The 20,615-nt window shown below is 47.8% G+C and overlaps 1 protein-coding gene across 4 annotated transcripts; it reads left to right on the forward strand.

The window, feature by feature from the left end:
- The first annotated feature begins 518 nt into the window (after positions 1-518).
- Positions 519-20,520, forward strand: TOMM34 (translocase of outer mitochondrial membrane 34). 4 transcript variants are annotated; one of them, XM_086331660.1, is made up of 7 exons: positions 519-772; positions 4,961-5,060; positions 6,180-6,332; positions 9,489-9,658; positions 12,506-12,653; positions 18,432-18,558; positions 19,460-20,520. In XM_086331660.1, exons 1-7 carry the CDS (start codon positions 646-648, stop codon positions 19,475-19,477), a joined length of 843 nt encoding a protein of 280 aa, XP_086187786.1. In that variant the 5' UTR covers positions 519-645; the 3' UTR covers positions 19,478-20,520. The 4 variants fall into 4 exon arrangements, 2 of the variants coding, with proteins under 2 accessions (XP_086187786.1, XP_086187784.1); XM_086331658.1 differs by having other exon boundaries at positions 19,493-20,520; XR_015138979.1 differs by lacking the exon at positions 12,506-12,653.
- The last annotated feature ends 95 nt before the right edge of the window (positions 20,521-20,615 follow it).

The following is a 20,615-nucleotide window of genomic DNA, read 5'->3' on the forward strand; positions in this document are numbered from 1 at the left end:
CTGATGACGAGCCCATTTCCCTCAGCGATTTACATCAACCTATCAGTCCATTCATTTATAAAATCAGTATCTATAGATAACTAGGTGCCAGTTTCCAGCCCAGGTGCCTCTGCACTTGCTAACCCTCCGTCTGAAACAGCATTCCCTACTATATTCTCAGGTCTCAGCTCAATTACTAGTCTCTGGGAGATGCCTTCCCATCCCTCTTACTTAAAAAGTCTCCACGTGGTCACCTTCTATGGCGTTACTGTTTTCCTTAGAGCACTATCACATTAATGAAATTATCGTCTTCATGTGCACATGAGGTAATTGAATGTCAGGCCCCAGTAGAATGTACACCCTAGGCGAGCAGTGAGTGACCTGTTAAGAGTTTCACCTGCAGGGTTCTTGATACCACGCCAAGATGCCCAGCGCTGCTGCAAACTCCCTGCGCGCTGGTACCCAACTGAGCGTGCGTGGAGGGCGGGGCACTAGGCGCCTCCGGTCCGCGCAGGCCCCGCCCTTGCCACGCCACGCCCACTCCCCGCCGGGGTAGCCGGCCGGCACGGCTACTCGCACCTTCCGCCCGGGTGGCGTTGCACCGGTCTTGGCGCCGGGAACTGTAGCGCCCCCCCCCCACCCCGAGTTTACCGGCCCAGCGCCAGGATGGCCCCTATACCCCCGGCATCAGTGGAGGAGCTCCGCACCACCGGCAACCAGAGCTTCCGCAACGGCCAGTTCGCCGAGGCCGCCACACTCTACAGCCGCGCGCTGCGGATGTTGCAGGAACAAGGTGCGACCCCGGCCCCCCGCACCCCCGTTTCTCCGCCAGGCCTGCTTCCCCTTCTCGCTTCCCCCGACCCCAGCTACCCGTACCCCGCTCTGGCCCTCTCGGCCTGGGGCTTCCGTTTACCCCGCAGCTGACCGGCCCACCGGGTCTTCCCAGCACTTGCCCATTACTTCCCCCCTCCCCCACCTTGGGCATCCTACGAGAAAGTTCCTTGGCCTTTCTTTCCGCTTTTATTATTATTGTAACGTGGCTTTATTACTGGCCCTTTTTTACTTAATGACATAACAGAGACACATTTTCATGTTAATAGATCTTTTATCACTTTTTATGGTGGTAAAAAACGACATCAAACTTCATCTCTTGTAACATTGTCGTGCAACAGATCTCTGGAACTTTCTCATCTTGCAGCACGGAAACGCCGTACCCACTAAACTCTGATTACCCCCTCCGCCCGTGGTAGCCACCTTTTTTTTTCTGTGTCAATGATTTTTACTACTTTAGGTATTTAAAATGAATGGGATAATACAATCTTTGTCTTTTGTGACCGAATAATATCTTTGACATTATAAACTGCGTTGTAGCATGTGACAGGCTTTCGTTCATTTTTAAGTTTGCCTGATAATTCCATCGTGTAGATACACCATATTGTCTTTATCCATTCATCCGTTAATGGACATTTGAATTGTTTTCACCTCTTGGCTATGATGAACATGAATGTGCAAGAATCTCCCAAGATCCTGCTTTAATTTTATTGGAATATATACCCAGAAGTGGGATTGCTGGATTAGATCCTAATTGTATTTTTAATTTGCAGGAAAGGAGGGGCCTCCAAACTGTTTTCAGTAATAACTGTACCATTTTACATTCCCACCCACAGGGCACAATAATTCCAAGTGCTCAGCATCCTTACCAACGCATTTTATTTTTTCTTCTTTTGATTGTGACACCTGATAGATTGCCTGCTTTTTAACTGTCTTGTTGGACCCCATTCTAATATTCAAGCCTCATTCTGATCCCTGAGGCAACTCTCATTTTCCTCAACTGTACACGCTTTAATTAACATTGTTAAGCAACTGTATGTGATGAGTGTAGAAAGTCCTTTCTGTCCAGGGGCATTTTTTTCTTGTTAATGCGGAGGCCCCAGATGTGATCTTAATTCATTAACTGGGGGATTTTTGCAGAAACACCTGTGGCTGGTCCTTTGTTCTGTAAGTGATATTGATGTTTTTGGTCAGTAATGTTTGTGTAACAAGAAACATGGGCTTCCCTGGTGGCTCAGATGGTAAAGAATCTGCCTGCAATGCAGGAGACCCAGGTTCCATCCCTGAGAGAAGATCCCCTGGAATAGGACATGGCAACCCATTCCAGTATTCTTGCCTGGATAATTCCATGGACAGAAGAGCCTGGTGGGCTACAGTCCATGGGTCGCAAAGAGTTGGACACAGCTGAGCAGCTAACACTTTGGACTTTCAACAAGAAACATATTAGTACATCTCTAGTCAATAATGTGTTAAGATAATATTAAACAAGAACTATGGGGAAATGATCTGGGCTGTGAAGAAGACAAATGTGGTGGTGTGGTAGATTTGACTAGGGAGTTCTTTTATGAAGAAATGGAAGGTAAAGGACAACTTCTTTGAAGAAGTGACATTTGAGGTGATACCTGAATGGTCAGAAGAAGCCAGCTGCATGAAATTTTGTGCTGAGCACCTCAGGCGAAGAAGGCCGTAATTAACAAAGGCCCCAGACAGCAGTACCCTGGTGTCAGGACCCAGAGCATATGGGAGCCAATGGAGGGAGTACCAAGACTTCATCAGTTACAAAGACAGGCATTTTACACGGTAGTTCATGGGAAGGAGTTTGGATTTTATTCCCTAATAGGAAGCTGCTGGAGAGTTTTCAGCAGAGGAATAACTTGTTTTTACCAGTCTTCCCAGCCTCTGGCTCAGTTCAGCCAACAAAGCCCTCTGCCCAAGGCCTCTCTGAAGTGGCTTATCCCAGAGCCTCAGTAGAATTCCTTTTCTGTAGTCCCTCTTTCCCATTGCTTTCCTTCTCATTTCCTTGGCTAGCATTTGTTGAGTACTTGCTAGACATGATAGGCTTTCTCCCTTTTTTGTATCTTCCCACTAACTTATGGGTAAGATGCTTTATAGATGAGGGTTCCAGAAGACTTAAATCCCTTCTTCTGGGGTGACACACTGAAATCAGAGGCAGAATTTGAACAGGGGTTTCTCCAATTCCCAAGTCCAAGTTTTTAATCATTTTGCTGGACTTCTTCCCAAATCCTTTGCTAATTCCAGTCGATTTTGTTTGAATTTTTGCAGTTTCAAGCCACTCTTTTGCTGCCTCCCCCCCCCCCCCTTTGTTTTTTTTTTCCTAGAACCTTTCTCTGTAGGCCCACCTCCTCATCTCAACTTGTTAAAGTTGCTTTTTTTTTTTTTTTTTGTATCCTACCCCAGCTGCCTGGAAAAACTTGGCTTTTTTGTAGGGATTTATTCTAGGCCCGAAGAAGAGCCATACTGATATGTCTTCTCAGTTCAGCAGGGGACCAGAATTTGGTTCTGATCCTGCTACTAATTTTCTAGGTAATTTATGGGCAAGTTCCTTGATTTCTCTGATCAATTTCCCTGATCTTGAAAGGAGAGCAGGGAGCAACCTAACACAGTGAACCTTCCAGCCAGTCTGTGAAATATCGTCTTCATCTGATAGGTAGGCACATGTGATCAGAGGGGATTGAATGACTTGCGCAGGGTCACAGGCTGGATTTGGGGATCTGATGTCATTTCTGCCACACCACTGCTGTTTGCTGAGCAACCATGCTCCAGTGACTTGAGATGGGTAGCAAGGTTTGAATACTTGAGCTTGCTCCTCGAGGGCCAGGATGTCTTTTACTTATCTCTATACTTTGCTGTCTCCCTTGGGGTCTGGCAACAAAAGGGAAGACAAGATAATTTTATTATGTTTGGTATTGAATGAAGCAGGTTTTGCATCAATGTGGTAACATAATTAGCAAAGAAGGCAAGCTGCAGAAGGAGAGGCGATATGACGCCACTTGGGAAAAGTTATTTAAAGGATATTGTGTCTTGCCTGTGAATACCTATATAATAAAGACGGACACACGTGAGAATGTGACATACCCACTTTAGGACTGTGGCAACTTTGGGGGACCTGGGGATGGGGCAGAGGGGAGAGAGTAGAGCTATTTAGTCATAGTGAAACCAAAAAGGTGAGAGGACTTCCCTGGTGGTCCAGTGGTTAAGCCTCCCTGCTTCCACTGCAGGGGGCACAGGCTTCATCTGGGGTTGGTATGCAGCCAAAAATAAATGAACAAAAAGACCCCAAAAAGGTGGGAAGCAAATATTAATAAAACATATGCTGAGTTTAGTGATAGATAGCAAGTACCTATTATACTGTTGTCTATATGTTTTACCACTTTCAAAGGAGAACTTGTTTTCTGTTCTTCTGGGAATGGAATCACTGGGTCAACACTTGATAGTTTCCATGTTTTATTTTCATTATGGCCCCTGCTAGTGGTTGAAAAATTATTTTTGAAAATGAAAGTCATCATGGCCACAATAAAGGACTTGAGCCTCTGAGATTCCTGAGGATAAAGATGGTCTTTAGGGAAACATCTATGATAATTCCCCTCCCCACGGGATAGCTTGAGCTCTTCCCCTGATTAAGCTCTCCATAGTCCTGCCAGACTGAGAGGTCTTTTCCTTGGCGAAGTCCTCTCTGATTTGACCAGGTAGAATTAGTCTGTTTTTTGTGTCCCCACACTTGTTCAGTCCATTTATCATAGCATTTATCAGATTTTTGTCTTCTGTTTTTTCTTTATTGGATTTTTATGCTTCTTGTAATAAAATTAACACATACACACACCCCCAAGTAGTTACACTGTGGATTTCTTTGAGCTCTTCACTTTGATCTCTGGCCTGGTACCAAGTTCAGTGCATGACTGAGTAGATGAGCAGATGCTTGGTCCCTGTGGATAGCAGGAAGCTTGGTGTTCTTGCTCCCTTGCCAATCCATCAGACCAACATGCACGATGGGGTTACAGTCATCTCTGCTGCCCATTACTAAACCCCAGAGAGCTCAAGGTGTGGAATGCGCCCCCGATTTCCCAAGGCACCCAAGGCATAAATAACACCCAACCTGTTAATTGTGCATTTTCTGCTTCCTCCGGGGCAGGTTCTTCAGATCCAGAAAAAGAAAGTGTTCTCTACTCCAACCGAGCAGCCTGCCACTTGAAGGACGGGAACTGCATCGACTGCATCAAGGACTGCACTTCGTGAGCGGGCAGGGCTGCCCCTGGGGTGCTGGGGGCTGGGGAGAGGAGACTGGGCTTCTCTGGCTCTCTGGCCCCACCAGTTACCTCTCATATTAGGGAGTGTCACTCAGGGTCAGCTGGTCACTGAAAATAGGAAGTTCTCCTTGGTCCTTGTGGCCTCTGACTTGGGTCCCTGGAGCCTCATCTCTGCTGCTGAAAGGAGTAGGGTGGTCAGTTAGAGGAAGGCCTTTAGTCTTTGTGAGATGTAGAACCTGGGCATGACCTAGAGTTGCAGACCAGTGACTGGCATGCTCAGGGTTTTTTTTTTTCTGGGATGGATGTGGGTGAGAGAAGGAGAGAGGGAAAGAAAGAGGGATGGTGGTTAATAGATAGCCTTGAAAGGAAAAAATGGTAACCATCACTGAGGTATAGGGCATATTAAACCGTTTTTCATGCTTCTTCTTGAAGCCAGTCTGAGATTGCCTTCATGGTCATCACTGAAGTAGCACTTGGATCTGATGTGTCCTCAGGAATCTGATATCCTGGGGTATTGCCTTAGCTTCGGGCCCTGGTGGTGGGTGGGAGAGGAGAGAGGTGAGCGTGCTCGTGGAGCCTCTGCTCGGTTGATTTGTACCAGGCCCTGTGCTATTCTCCTTTGTGGAGCGCTCGTGAGTGCTCTGTGGGGTAAGTTTGCCACCCTGCCCAGGCTGGCACTGGATTGTGGAGGTCAAGTGATGTGCCTGGGGTCTCGTGGTTAGTGGCAGAGGTGGAATTCAGACACTGCTCCACCTGACTCCAAAGCCTGTTTGTTATCCCCACTCAGCCACACTCTGTAGAAAACAGAGAAGCATGAAAGCTATGAGGCACTTATTCTTGATTTCAGAGGGATCGCAACTATGAAAATCAATGCACACACACACACATATTTCCCGGTAGTAGTGTTTTTCCGTCCTCCTTCCCTTCTCCACTTCAGTCTGAGTTGAAAAGCCCCACTTCTGAGACTTGACAGCCTTCACAGCATCTGTCGCCAGAAATGACCTCCCATGTACTGACGACCCAGACCGGAAGGAACTGTGGGAGGTTGGGAGCAGGGAGCCCCGGGGACTCAGCAGCCCAGTGACATCCTGCTTCCTGTCCTAGAGCACTGGCCCTGGTTCCCTTCAGCCTGAAGCCCCTGCTGCGGCGAGCATCGGCCTATGAGGCCCTGGAGAAGTACCCTCTGGCCTACGTGGACTACGTGACCGTGCTGCAGATTGATGACAGCGTGACGTCAGCCTTGGAAGGCAGCAGCAGGTGAGCCCGAGTCACTGAGGCCGTCTCTCTGGAATGTCCTGTCCTGTCCTCTCCGATGGGCTTGGAACCTTTGCTTTGGGCATCCTCTGGGGCAAACCCTATGGTTTAGGCTCAGAAACTTATAATGAGTACGTGCAGAAAGTGTGGAAGGACGATCTGCTGTCGTGTTTTAGCAGGTTTTTAAGGAGTCAGAATTACTGAGTTTGTGGGGGGGTTTTGTGTTTTTTTGTTATTGTTCTTTTGCCTAGATGCTGAAATGTATTCACCCAGTAGTACTTAGTTCAGCTCTGTCTAAGCCAGATTCAGTGGGAAATACCGAGCTAAAAAAAAGATACAGACCCCACTTGCTTCAGAGAGCTTCCTAGAGTGGCGAAAGGAAGACAGTGCAAGCAGCTGTGACCCCAGGGGCTGTGGTTTGTGGCTATGGTTCAGTGTATTGTACTGTGATCCCTTCACAAGGCCCCTCAGGTGAAATTCTTTCTGGTCTCTTGAGCAGTTGTCCTTAATCTCATCAGTCACATGCAGCCGATCACATTTCCCCTCTTTGCGTGGTATCTGTTCAGTATGTCGTTTCTGGCTTGACTTATCTTCTCTGTGCTTTCTCTCAGTCTCTATCATTCAACAAAATTTGCCACTTCTGTGCCAGACTTTGCACTCAGGCCCGGGCTGAGGAGGAGACAGACCTCTGCCCACCCTCGAAGAGCTCCCAGTCTCCTGGAGAACAGCAGTCAGTCACAGGCAAATTTTGGCAGTGTGATGAGGGCTGTGGTGGGACGTACCTGACAGCCAGTGGGGGGTCCAGAGAGGGCTTTTTGGAGGAGGTGAGCCGAGACAGAAGTGTATAGCTGTCTGGGCCAGGGGCCAGCAAGGGGCCTGGGCAGCACGTGCGCCGTGAATGAGTCGAGGTGTTAGAGGAGTGGTGAGAAGCCCGCCGCTCGTGGTGCAGCAGGCGAAGTGCTCAAATCAGGACGAGTGACGAGGCCCAGTCACACACGCCCTGGTGTCCAGGGGCTTGGACTTCATCCGAACACAGTGAGGCATTGTGAAAGGGTCTTCAGCCGGGGGGCAGCCTGAGCAGATTTGAGAGAAAAGCTGGCTGGCTGCCTGTTGTGTTGACCATGAAGAAGAAAATAGGAAGGGGGTGGGCAGTGATCCAAAAGAGACGGTGGAAAGGGACCAATTCAGGGGACATCTAGGCAGTATTTTGACAAGTTTTGGTGGTTGGAGGGTGGGGAGAAGGGAAGAACAGGTGTCCAGGTGGTTGACATGCTGAGGTGGCAGCATGGGGCCGGAGATTAGAGATGCAAGGAGGCCGGCTGGATGGTTGAACATAGAGATTTGAAGGTCACCAGCCTAGAGGTGGCTTGAAGTTCTGGGAGAAAAATGGAGTACTACCACGAGTCGGGGGAGCCAGGGAGCTTTGCGGAATCACGATGTTTGAGGGACACAGAGAGGAACAGCAGCCAGTGCGGCGGGAGGAAACTTAGAGCGTTTAGTGTCACGGAGGCAGGAGTGTTTGCAGAAGGATGAAGACGTCGTTCGTATCAGGTGTTACAGTCAGCTTAAGTACACTGAGGGTTTCAAAATGAAGTCACTGGTGATTCTGATGGAGTCAGTCCACTGGGGTCAGAAGCAGGTGGCAGTGGATTAGAGGAATGTGGCTGTGAAGGGGCAGAGGGCTGTTCAGGAAGAAGGAGCTCCATGCTGGCAGCTGGAGTCGGTAGAGGGAAAGGATATATGTGTGGGAGAGGGTGGTGTTGGCCGAGTGTGGCCCGAGAGAGGCAGGGAGCAGTGGATTCCCAATGCAGGGGGAGGGGTTGGCCTTGTCACCTCTTCTGTAGCAATAGAGAAGTAGGAAGTGTGCCCAGGCAGGGAGGTTTGTGTTCAGGGTGTGAGGAAGTCCAAGGGAGGAGGATTAAGGAGCATCGGATGGAAGAGGGTAGAGGTTTGAAGTAGCTGGACCGATCAGGAAAACAGCTCTGGGGGCTGAGCCAGAGACCATGAGTTTGTAGTGATAGCAGTCTGTGAGCTCTTCGTCGTAGTAACACAGGAACGTGGTTATAGAAGCAGAAGTTGCCGTTGGCTTCATCTGCTCACTCAGTACATACCTCTGGGTCCCGCTGGGTGACAGGTGCTGTGCTGAGTAGTAGAAATCAGTTAACAAAACCAGCATGTTCGCTGAGTTTCGAAGAGGGGAGTGGGGAGTGGTGGGGTTTGTCCCAGGGTGGGGTGGGGAGGGGAAAGACTTGAACATGAGGATCGAGAGAGGCAGTGTGGCACATGGTAAGCGCGGAGCGGTGGGAGGGGACCAGGTCTCAGGCCTTGCCAGCCTAATGCAGTGGGAACCACTGAAAGGTTTTACAGTTTGAGAATGACATAGGGTTTGCATTTAAAAATCTCTGAGCATTAATCAGATGTCAGGTGTTTGCATGGCCTTGTAAATAGATAAGTTGTTGTTGTTTTTTTGTCACTAAGTCATGTCCAACTCTTTTGCAACCCCGTGGACTGTAGCCTGCCAGGCTCCTCTGTCCATGGGATTTCCCAGGTGAGGGTACTGGGGTGCATTGCTGTTTTCCTTCACCAAGGGATCTTCCTGACCCAGGGGTCAAACCTGTGGTCTCCTGCATTAGCAGGCAGATTCTTTACCACTGAGCCACCAGGGAAGCTCAAATAGATTAAGAAAACATAAAATGTGGGAAGGAGGTTCAAGAGGGAGGGGACCTACGTACACCTATGGCTAATTCATGTTGATACATGACAAATCAAACCATATATTGTAAAGCAATCCAAACAATTAAAAGTAAATATAATTCCTTAAAAAAGAAAACATGGGGTCCATTCTTGGGGACATGTGTGGTTCCTTGGGGGTAAGGTTGAATTACCTTAACAAGCACCAGATCCCTCTCTTTGAAGTTAACAGTGTGACCAAGCAAGGGCCAGGCAGGGAGGGAGTGTCATGGTGGCTGACCTGAAAAGACCCTTATGGGTAGCAGGCTCCTGTTCCTTTCCTACTGCGAGTCAGAAGGGTACAAAGCGATGGTTCAAACAAGGGGAAGATGATAACTGACTCTTGTACACCTCCTTTGGGCTTATGAGAGAAAGAATACCTTCTTGACCCAGCTGGAAACCTTTCTGTCATCCTGCCTGCCTTTCCAGAATGACCAGAACTCTCATGGACTCCTTTGGGCCCGAGTGGCGCCTGAAGCTGCCCTCTATCCCCTTGGTGCCTGTTTCATCTCAGAAGAGGTGGGAGTGTCTGCCTTTGGAAAACCACAAAGAGCCATCTAAAAGCAAATCCAAAGGAACCACAAGCGCGAAGAGCAGAGGTAAGCTGTGACTTCCCACCCGGAGAGAGCTGCGGTCTCCGCAGAGCCACGTTCTTTAGAGTTATCCTATAAAAACTGGCCTCGCTTAAGATGAGTTACTTTTAAAGTCCTATAAACAAAGTGAAAAAACAAGAAGCGTAACCCCTTAGGGACGGTCTCCTCAGCGCTGCAGTGGGCAGTGGGAAAGCCAACCCCACAGGTGTAAGGCTAAGGTGACGTAAGGCACAGTGAACTCCCAGCCTGGCACCCAGTTATCTCGTGTTTGTTCCCTTCTCATTCCTTTGGCAGCATTTGAGATGTATCATTTAGGATGTTTTTGGTTGCAGAAACAAGAAACTCCATGTGGTAAAAATAATAAAAAGAACATATTGGCTCATATAACAAAAAGGGCCTTCAGGCAAGGCTTGCTCCAGCAGCTCACTGCAGCATCAGACTCCCATTTCTCTGTCCTTCTCTCCACTCTTTTCTCTACGATGTGTCAGCTTTGTCTTCAGGCAGTCTTCCCTCCTGAGTCGTACAGAAGCGGTAGCAGTAGAACCATAGCAGTTCTATGCCTCACACCTGCATGCAGTGCCTCATGACCAAGAGGGAGAGAAAGAGTTGTTTTTCTGAGAGCTCCCTAAGAAAGAGGGTTTCTTCCACTAAAATCCCTGGCTCATCTTTTCTTAATATAATCTAGCCTATAAACACAGGCCATTCCCTTAACTAGTCCCTGTGACCAGGGCCTGAGATTTTGTGACAAGCTCAGCCTGACATCCATCTGCTCCATCTCCATAGCCAGTGGAATTCACACACTTACTAGTCTCTGGAAGGGAATAAACAAGGGAAGGGAGATCAAGGCCAGGTGGCCCCAAACAGGAGACCTCAGCTTTATGGAACAGAGAGGACCTTCCCTGGGCAGGGGCGATAGGAAACTTATAAGGCTCCAGGGGAGTTCTCCCAGCCCAGCAGGCTCGGTATTGAGGATGGGAGGCTCAGGGGGCAGGGCTGCAGCCTGGCCTTGGGTATACAGGAGGACAGGGATTCTCCCCTTCCCAACAGGAAACCTGTCTGGCCATGGGCAGCATTCACTCCCTAGAATGAGAACATGAGCCGCTAATGAACTTGATGGCTTCAGTGCACCTCCTATTTATTTTGCTGTTTTGAAGTCACAGCCATGTGGGGCCTAGAGAGGCTCTCTCAGAAAAGTCTCAGCCCAGGGGAGACTGAGACACCTAAAACACAGGAGAACGAGTACTTTAGAGTCTGTAATGTTTGAGGAATTCAAATTGGGAACTGATGGCAGGGTGCTGGGGGAAGTTGGGGAAAGTATCATGGAGGTGACAGGTTGAGCTGGACCTTAAAAACCAAGTTCTTCAGGCAAGAGGGGAAGGGAGTTTTCAGCTGAGACAGTGGAAGGAGTTAGAGAATGAGGTAGTGGGGGTATCTCATGGTGCAGCCTAGGGTGCCTTGCAAAGTCAAGGTGAAGCTGAGGCAGTGATGCTGTGCACACTGCAACGCACTGGCTCTGCTTCTAGAAAACCTCGTACATGTGCCCACAAAGAGATGGGTACAAGGTGTTCAGAGCAAAAAGTTGGTAAGACCAAAAAGCAAAATAACCCAAGTCCCTATGAACGGAACAGATGAAACGGTTGCATTGCAGCAGGAAGAGTAAGAGTGAAGCAGCTATGGGTATGAAAATCCCAGGAATGTGATTTTGAGGGGAAAAAGAATACCAGGTCATAGTAGAGTACATAGAATTATGTATTCCTTTATTTGAAGTTCTCAAAGTAAATAGTAAATCGTTTCTAGATACTATCATGTCTAGTTAAAGTAACCCAAAAAGCGGGGGCATGGTCTCCTATGGCAGAAACCAACACAACGTTGTAAAACTATTATCCTCCAATTAAAAGTTTTTAAAAGAGCAGGGTCAGGGGCACAGAACTGAGGAAAATGGTTTCCTCCAGGGGTGGATTGACCGGCGGGGAGAGGCTCATAGGACTTCAAAGGTCTTAGTAAACGTTCTGTTTCTTAAGATGAGGGATCAGTTCAAGAGTATTAGTTTTATTCCTAAAACCTTACCCTTGTCGTAAATATTCAGTATTTTATGAAGAAAGTTTTTTAAAATCGACAAAGTAGATGATACGGGAGCTGAGGCTGGAATAATTCATCAGGGCCATGCAGTGAAGTGAAGCCCCAGGGCTCCATGGAGCAATTTGGATCTCACCTTGTTCTCCTTATGTCTCCTGGAGGCTGGGACAGAGCTCAGGTGGTGGGTTGGGGAGAATACCGCCAGACTCAGACCAGAACAGCTGAGGAGTAGGGGCTCCTCTGCCCTTTTCTGGAAGCCTAAGAGCACCGCTCTTCTCTTTTGTTTAACCAGATGCTTGTTTATTTAAATACTTCCTCACTTACTCTCCTGCTTTAAGTTTATACGGTGCTCTGGACTTTCTCCTGTTTTCTCCCCATTTCATCCTGACAGTAGCCCAGGGTGGAGTAGGTATTGCCCCACACATGCCGGTGAGCAAATTGAGGTCCAGAAGCATTAGGTCCCACAGGCTTTCAGCTCCTGAGCGGCAGTGCTGAGGCCACAACCTGCGTTACTTTCTACTGCGTATATATCATTGTGTGTGTGGAAGTATATCTACATCAGGAGCCCCCAACCTCTTCTGAATGAAAAACTCTGTATTTCCCAGAAGCCATTGCTCAGGGGAACTCCTGACTCAGGAAGGGCGCTTTGCACAGTGCAGGAGACCTCGGGGGACAGAGCGCTGTAGACGGCTTAGAAGAGGCGCTGCCCAAGAGAGCTCCTCAGGCTGAGCTGGGTACCCATTCCATGGTTTTTTCCTCTTCTGAATTTGTATCTAGTGCCTTCTGCTGGGGATGTGGAGAGAGCCAGAGCTCTGAAGGAGGAAGGCAATGAGCTTGTAAAGAAGGGGAACCATAAGCAAGCGATTGAGAAGTACAGTGAGAGCCTCTGGTTTAGTAACTTGGAATCCGCCACATACAGCAACAGGTACCTTTCACACGGCTGGCCTGGGGGATTTCAGGACACCGGACATTCTTCCGCAGTCTTCTCTCGGACTCTGATGGGCTCTGCATCCTGGCATTTAGTCAGTATAGGCAGACCTCAAAGCTGTCTCAGGGTCGGCTCCAGACCACCGCAGTAAAGTGACTATCGGGAGAAAGGGAGTCACAAAATTTTGGGGTTTCCCTGTGCATAAAAAAGTTGTGTTTACACTGTACTGTAGTCTGTTAAATGTACAATAGCATCATGTCTAAAAAAACAACCTACATGCCTTAATTTAAAAACTTAATGGCTACAAATTGCCAACCACCAGTCATCGGCATAACATCAAAAATACTGATCACAGATCACTATGACTAGTATACTAATAATGAAATAGTTTGAAATATTGTGAGAATGACCAAAGTGTGAAACAGGTACAAAGTGAGCAAATGCTGCTGGAAAAATGGCACCCATAGATAGACTTGCTCAATGTAGGGTTGCCACAAATCTTCAGTTCTGGTGTCTTCAAAGTATCTGTGAAGCACAGTGAAATGAGGTATGCCTCTGTGTTAATCTCAGAACGTGTGTTCACATTCCCTTTGGTCACCATGAGATGGGCATTGCCAGTGGCATTCACTCTGTTAAATGGGTAGAAACTGGGGTTTCCCACAGGGAGCCAGGGCTTTGTTTCAGCCCATTCCAGAATTTTCACTCACCAGGTAAGCAAAGGATGTAAGTAAAAGCTCTGGGCTTGCTGTGCAAACACAAGCCCAACACAAGTCTGAAAGCCTCTGTGCCTTCCCTGACTCTCAGCCCATGGCTTCTCTAAGACCCTCTGGTTATAAATTCTGCCAGACTGTGAGCCTCAGGGTAGAACCCAGGGAATTACCTGACCTGAGCAAGAGGGAGGGTCTAGTTGAGCCTGAGGTGTTAGACTTGTGGGGCTGTAGAAAGGCCTTCGTCCCGAGCTGTCACCAGTGGTCAGTGATCCTTTCCGCCAGCAGTGAGGGCCTGGGAAACAGGTACAAAGTGAGCAGATGCTGCTGGAAAAATGGCACCCATAGATAGACTTGCTCCATGTAGGGTTGCAGCATCCCTTCATCATGTGTGAGTGCCTGCTCTGCAATAGCCCACAAAGATTTTAGTAGTAGGTGCTCATTCCTGTCTTAATGTCAGGCAAACTGAGGCTCAGATGGAAGGGCTTTGCCTCAGCTCACCCAGCCAGTAAATGGTGGAGATAGAATTGGAACCTGGCTCCAGTGAGATATGTTCGTGTTACTGTCAAGAGGCTTAAAACATTCAGCGAAGGACCAGATCTGCTCTAAACATTTCCTATAAAACATTAATAAATCTTGTGAGTCTGTTTTCCCTTCCCAGCCAACATACTCACATTACTTTTAAGTTCACAGATCTCGGATCTCCTATATGCTCACTGCTCCTTATCCAGAACTCTTGGGATAAAATGTGTTTCAGACTTTAGAAAGGGATGATAGTGCATATAATGAGTTGTCTTAACACTCCAGCAGTGTCTGGCCAGTTTGCTGGTTAATCACTAGCATTTCTGCAGTGAAACGTGGAAATTCCATGATCACACAGAATAGTATCGAGAAAGATGAAGCAGCCTCATGTCAGTTAAGGTCATTTTTTTTGCCAAATGACCTACAAAGGGAACCTTTAGTTTCACAGCATGGATTTTGGCATTTTGGACCTGTGATTTTATTGGCTGATTGGAGCCGAGGGTGCCTCAGTCAACCAGGCACACTCGGGATCAGGGACTGCAGCCCATTTGTCCATGTTTGTGCAGGAGCATCTTCTAACTCCTCTTTCTGTGGGCTCTGTCCTTGCTTACCTCATGTTGCTAGAGATCTCCGTTAACCCATTTTCCTGGATTTTTACCACATTCAGGACAACGTTTTGTTTAAATACTGGTTTTCATGCAAATATGTCCATGCCACACCGTTTAACTACTATTGCTTTGTAATATACCTTGTAGGCTGATCTCTTCATTAGTCTTCGTAACCAGAGCATCGCTGACTATTTTGCCAGCTTTGATCTTCTAGCTCAGCCTTGGGCTCACTGATAAATTTCAATCCATTGAGCTTTAGGTTGTAATTACATTGATTTTATAACTTTAATTTATAAGACTGAAACCTGTTACAAAACTGAATTTTCTATCCACGTGGTTGAATATACCACATTCCAGATGCCATTTTAATGCTCTCCTTCATGCATATGCATCTGTATGGTGCATCAACTTAGCCTTCGGTTCTCTCTGTGCATTGACATCTGAGTGGGTGTCACCATTAGGTACTTGGCACCTACGGTTTGCCAGGTCCTGAATGGACCTCCAGAAGAGTCTCACTCATAGCAATTCTTCAGGTTAGGTCACGGTCCCATTTTACCTAAGAAAACGGGCTGAAGATGAAAGTTTGGGTTCCTTTTCAGTCATTCGTCTTGTCTCTCAGACTCCTACTTTGTAATGAAAATCCTTCTCCCTGGATACAGAATATTCGGTTTACCAAAAGCCACAGGTGGTTATTTTATAGGCCAAAGTTATGCATTTTTAACACCTTAAATATGATCTTTGGCATTCATATGGAATCATTTTCATTATAACAGTTACATTCATTATAACAGTTACTTCTGAATGTAACTTCACCAAATAGTACCTGATGCTTACACTGTGCTGCTTCTACTTCCCAGAAACTTGGCTTATTCTTTAAATTGCTAGAGTCCATTGGGAGAACACGTCAGTTTCCTTAGAATTCTTGTGTGTTCAAATTAAGATCAGGGCCTACTGTTCTAAAACTTAGTGGCCTACAACAGACATTTTGTTTTGCTCATGATTTGTGAACCAGGAGTTCAGGAAAGGCAGTTCTTCGACTCAGGGTCTCATTCAGGATCAACGAGAAGGATGCTGGGACTGGAGTCGTTTAAAGGCTTCTCCTGGGCTTCCCTGGTGGCTCAGACAGTAAAGAATCTGCCTGCAATGCAGGAAACGTGGGTTCCATCCCTGGCTTGAGAAGATCCCCTGGAAGAGGGCATGACAACCCATTCCAGTATTCTTGCCTGGAGAATTCCCATGGCAGAGGAGACTGGTGAGCTACAGTCCATGGGGTCGCAGAGTTGGATACGACTGAACACTAAGCACAGCACAGAGGTTTCTCCTACACATCTGGCACCAGGCTTAGGATGACTGACATGGCTGGGAATGGGACTGGTAGAGCAAGCTGGAGCCTTTTTTCTCCCCTCCTGGCAGTCTGTTCACTTGTGCCAGCTTGAGCTTCCTCACAGCATGGTGACCTCTGGGTAGTTGGCTTCTTACAGGAGCAGCTAAAGGCTCCAAGAGCAAGTGTTCCCAGAGCGCAGGCAGGCGCTCCAAGACCTCTGAGGCCTAGTCGTGGGACTCAAACTGTGTCCTTTCCTGTGCTCCACTGGTCAGAGCAGTCACAGAACCTGCTTAAATTCAAGAAGAAAGTGTTGAAACATAGGACCTCTTCTGTGGGAAGAATGCCACAGAATTTGTGCTGCCTTAATTTAGTTTTTATTTTTTATTTATTTGGCTACACCAGGTCCTAGTTGTGGCATGTGAGATCTAGTTCCCTGATCAAGGACCGAACCCTGATCTCCTGCATTGGAAATGTGGCATCCTAGCCACTGGATCACCCGGGAAATCCCTGTGTCTGCTTTAAAATTGATACAAGGAGAAGCTTTTCCTAAGTTAATTTATAAGTTCCATGCAATCTGAATGAAAATACTAGAATTTTTTTTTACATTCTTCCATGATAATAATTCCATGAGGAATAATGGTAATTCCATGGTAATAATTCCATGGTAACAATTCCATGAGGAAAAAATAACATAAGAGAATTTAGCATAAGATAAATTGTGGGAAAAAGAGGAATTATCCAATAAATGGTGTTGGATTGGCTGGAAAGAATTAAAAAGAAACTTGAACCTCCATCGTCACTCCTTATTTTAAAATAAAATCTAAATGGATTAGTTTCAAATGGAAGAAGTAAAACCATTAAGTTCTAAAACAACATGTGGGTTAATTATCTTGCAGTGGGGAAGGTATTATACGGGGTGATGGTGGAGGGCGACCCACAGAAGTCATTAAATAAGTTGGAGACGTTTTATTTCATAAGATTAAAAAATCTTCTGTAAAGATGCTCAGTTTGGGGGCTTCCTGGTGGTCCAGTGGGTAGGACTCCATGCTCCCAATGCAGGGCGCCTAGGTTCAATTCCTAATTAGGGAACTGGACTCTGTGTGCCACAGCTGGGAGCCAGCACAGCCAAAATAAATAAAAAGTAAAATGTAAAAAGTATTCAGCTTAACTGTATTTAAAGCAACTACATTAAAATAGACACTGTTTTCTTCTATATTGGCTAAACTTAAAGGCTGAGCCCCAGGGTTGGTACAGTTGCAGGAAAATGGGTTCTGTTAGTAACTATTCTTAAGTACAGTTGCCCTTGAAAAAGTCAGCTGTCAGGAGCACTGACCCTCCTCTCAGTCAAAAAATCTCTATATAATTTACAGTCAGCCTCTCATACCTGAGTTCTGCCGCATTCACAAAGTCCACCAAATGCAGATGATGTAATTCCGCAGTATTACTGAAAAAAAATTCTGCACATAAGTAGACCTGCACAGTTCAAACCTGTGTTGCTAAGGTTAGTTGCTTTATTTGGGAAGCATTTTGGTAATAGTCAAAATTTCAAATGCACGTACCTTTTGATGCAGCAGTCAGCAGTCCCTCCTAAGATTGATGTACAAGGATGTTCATAGCAGCATCATTTATTATTAACTGGGAATAGTGAAATATGTCTCCTGATAAGGAGTTAATAAATTAGGATACAGACAAGTGAATATTCCATAGCCACTGAAAACAGTGTTTCATTTTTAGTCACTGGGGAAGAGGACTAAAATTGAATAAGAAAGATACACACAAGTATGTACTTCTCTCCCACTGATAATAAGCAGAATGTAAGAATGATGCAAAATATAAGTTGGAAGAATTGGATATCAAACACCTATATACTCCCAATTAAATTTATAAAGTTATAGAAACAACTATAACTTCAGTTAAAAACAGTGTTATGTAACACTGTTACACAACTGTCACAACAGTTTGGTTGGTCACTATGGCCATCTATTGATCCATCTTCTTTACATTTCATCCCTAACATGTCAGTGTGCATATAATTAATTAGAGCCTAGTATTTATGTGGCTTTCCTGATGGCTCAGATGGTAAAGAATGTGCCTGCAATGCAGAAGATCCAGATTCAGTCCTTGGGTTGCGAAGATCCTCTAGAGAAGGGAATGGCAACCCACTCTAGTGTTCCTGCCTGGAAAATTCCATGGACAGAGGAGCCTGGCAGGTTATAGTCCTTGGGGTCGCAAAGAGTCAGACATGGTTGAGCAACTAACACTTTGATTTATGTGTTTTTTTCTTAAGGTAGATGATTTTTTGTCAAGGGGAAGGTTTCCAGAAACCTTTTCTTGCTTGAAAGAGTTAAGTGTGGGAGTATGAGGTGGACGATAGCTCTGAACACTGTCAAGATCACAAGTTGCTCAAACCCGGATCAAGTCCCGGGTCGGTGCATCAGTAGTGGAGGAAGCCTTGGGAGTCGCTTCACTCCTCTGAGCCGCTCTGCTCTGTAGAAGTGGGCTGGGTGGCTGTGAGAACTGAGGAAAGTGTGAAGCACCCAGCACAAAGTGTTAGGGCGTTCCTCAGAGTTAGTGGCCCCGAGGGAGCAGCTGACAGCCCGGTCTTTCCCTGCAGGGCACTCTGCCATCTGGAGCTGAAGCAGTACCAGGAGGCGGTAAAGGACTGCACAGAAGCCCTCAGGCTGGACAGAAAGAACGTGAAGGCGTTCTACCGCCGGGCTCAAGCCTACAAGGCTCTCAAGGTAAAGAGATCCTGTCCAGAGGCACCAAAGAGCCACAACCAGTTGTGCCCATGGTGGTACTTTCAGAGCATGGTCCAGGTGAGGTGGGGCCTGCCACGTCCCTCCTTGTCCAGGGGCCCCAGGTGCTCCTGACAGGCCTCTAGCCTGGGGTGCAGAAAGCCAGCTCGGCAGTGGTCCCCAACCCCGCCTGGTCTCCCGGGCCCAGGCTTCATCCCCCCAGTGTCTTATCTCTCAGGACTGCAGGTCCCCACAGCCTCTTCTTCTCTCGGGACTACAGGTCCCCACAGCCTCTTCTTCTCTCGGGACTACAGGTCCCCACAGCCTCTCTCCCCTCTCAGGACTACAGGTCCCCACAGCCTCTTTCTCCTCAGGACTGCAGGTCCCCACAGCCTCTCTCCCCTCTCAGGACTACAGGTCCCCACAGCCTCTTTCTTCTCTCAGGACTGCAGGTCCCCACAGCCTCTCTCTCCTCTCAGGACTGCAGGTCCCCACAGCCTCTCTCCTCTCAGGACTGCAGGTCCCCACAGCCTCTCTCTCCTCTCAGGACTGCAGGTCCCCACAGCCTCTCCTCTCAGGACTACAGGTCCCCACAGCCTCTTTTTTCTCTCAGGACTACAGGTCCCCACAGCCTCTCCGTCCTCTCGGGACTGCAGGTCCCCACAGCCTCTTTCTCCTCTCAGGACTGCAGGTCCCCACAGCCTCTCTCTCCTCTCAGGACTGCAGGTCCCCACAGCCTCTTTCTCAGCCTCTTTCTTCTCTCAGGACTGCAGGTACCCACAGCCTCTTTCTTCTCTCAGGACTGCAGGTCCCCACAGCCTCTCTGTCCTCTTGGGACTACAGGTCCCCACAGCCTCTTTCTCCTCTTGGGACTACAGTACCCACAGCCTCTCTCTCCTCTGAGGACTACAGGTCCTCATAGCCTCTCTCTCATCAGGACTTCAGATCCAGCTTTGCAGACATCGACAGTCTCCTGCAGATAGAGCCTAGGAATGGCCCTGCGCAGAAGTTGCGGCAGGAGGTTAACCGGAGCTTAAACTAAAATCCCTGAAGGGCAGCAGGACACCTGTCTGCCTGAGCACCTTATTCTGTGCCTGCTCCTGGATCTGGCGGGCCCGAGTGGGCTCCGAAGCCCCCTCCTCTCCCCCAGAGACGTGATGGCCTCCCACCCCTCAGGAGGCTCTGCCTGTTCACATTAAGCTCAGTGTAGTCAGAAAGCAGACGTTTTGTTGGCAAAGTCTCCCCCTGTTCTGCACTCCCCTGTGCTGTGGACAGCGAGCAGGTCACAGCAACGGGTGCTTGTCAGCAGCATGTTCAGCCTGGTCTCTGCCCAGATGCTCCAGACCCACTGCTGCCCTTCCAGTCACCAGGTCCTGTCACCCCGGTCCATCTGGGTGCTTAAAAAGCTGCCAGTCCCATGGGACACAGGCTGGCGTGGAAAGGAAGGAGGACTGGGAAACCCTGGCCCGCCTACACCCATGGCAGCCAGCTGAGCTGGTTCTCTAAGGCTGCCGACCCCTTCCCTGTCCTTAGCACGGCACTTCATGTTCTGAGCCCCAGTGCCTTTTGGCCGAGCCTCCTATGACAAGAATGCAGAACCTGTTCCCTCGGCCAGCGTTTGTCTGTGGCTCTGCGCTGCTGTCTCCCACATAAAGATTCCTAAGTTCTTTCAAGAGCCCAGAGGTGTGGCTGCTGCTCCTGAAGGTGGGATGGGGAGAAACCTCCTTGAAGTCCGTGTCCTTCCCTTCCCAGCAGGGACTTGCCTTTTGACTCCCACAGTGGCCCCACTAGGCTTCTTAGTTCTTTGTAATACGTTGAAGTTAATTTGAACTGAATAGACTGACTTTTGTTGAACTGCAAGTTTAAGCTGCGTTAACAGCATCTACATGAATGTTGTACTTTGTGGTTCAGCTTTGGATCACTTTGGAACTTTGCGATAATAAAAAACTGGTTATGGAGCATTCATCCTTTTTTTGATCAAATTTACTGGGATGTGTCTGCATGGGCCAGGCCCTGCTCATAGTACTGGGGAAACAGCAGTGAATGACAGGATCCCTGCG

Source organism: Bos grunniens, chromosome 13, assembly GCF_055505025.1.
Source record: "Bos grunniens cultivar Pamir isolate PY7600 chromosome 13, Bosgru_T2T1.0, whole genome shotgun sequence".
In the NCBI taxonomy this organism is placed as follows: domain Eukaryota; kingdom Metazoa; phylum Chordata; class Mammalia; order Artiodactyla; family Bovidae; genus Bos; species Bos grunniens.

Bases quoted from the DNA above. Each gene is read 5' to 3' on its own strand.
- TOMM34 (XM_086331658.1), top strand. From the start codon at position 646: ATGGCCCCTATACCCCCGGCATCAGTGGAGGAGCTCCGCACCACCGGC. The intron at 773-4,960 runs GTGCGACCCCGG...CCTCCGGGGCAG, and splicing joins GCGGATGTTGCAGGAACAAG to GTTCTTCAGATCCAGAAAAA. The intron at 18,559-19,492 runs GTAAAGAGATCC...CTCTCTCATCAG, and splicing joins AAGCCTACAAGGCTCTCAAG to GACTTCAGATCCAGCTTTGC.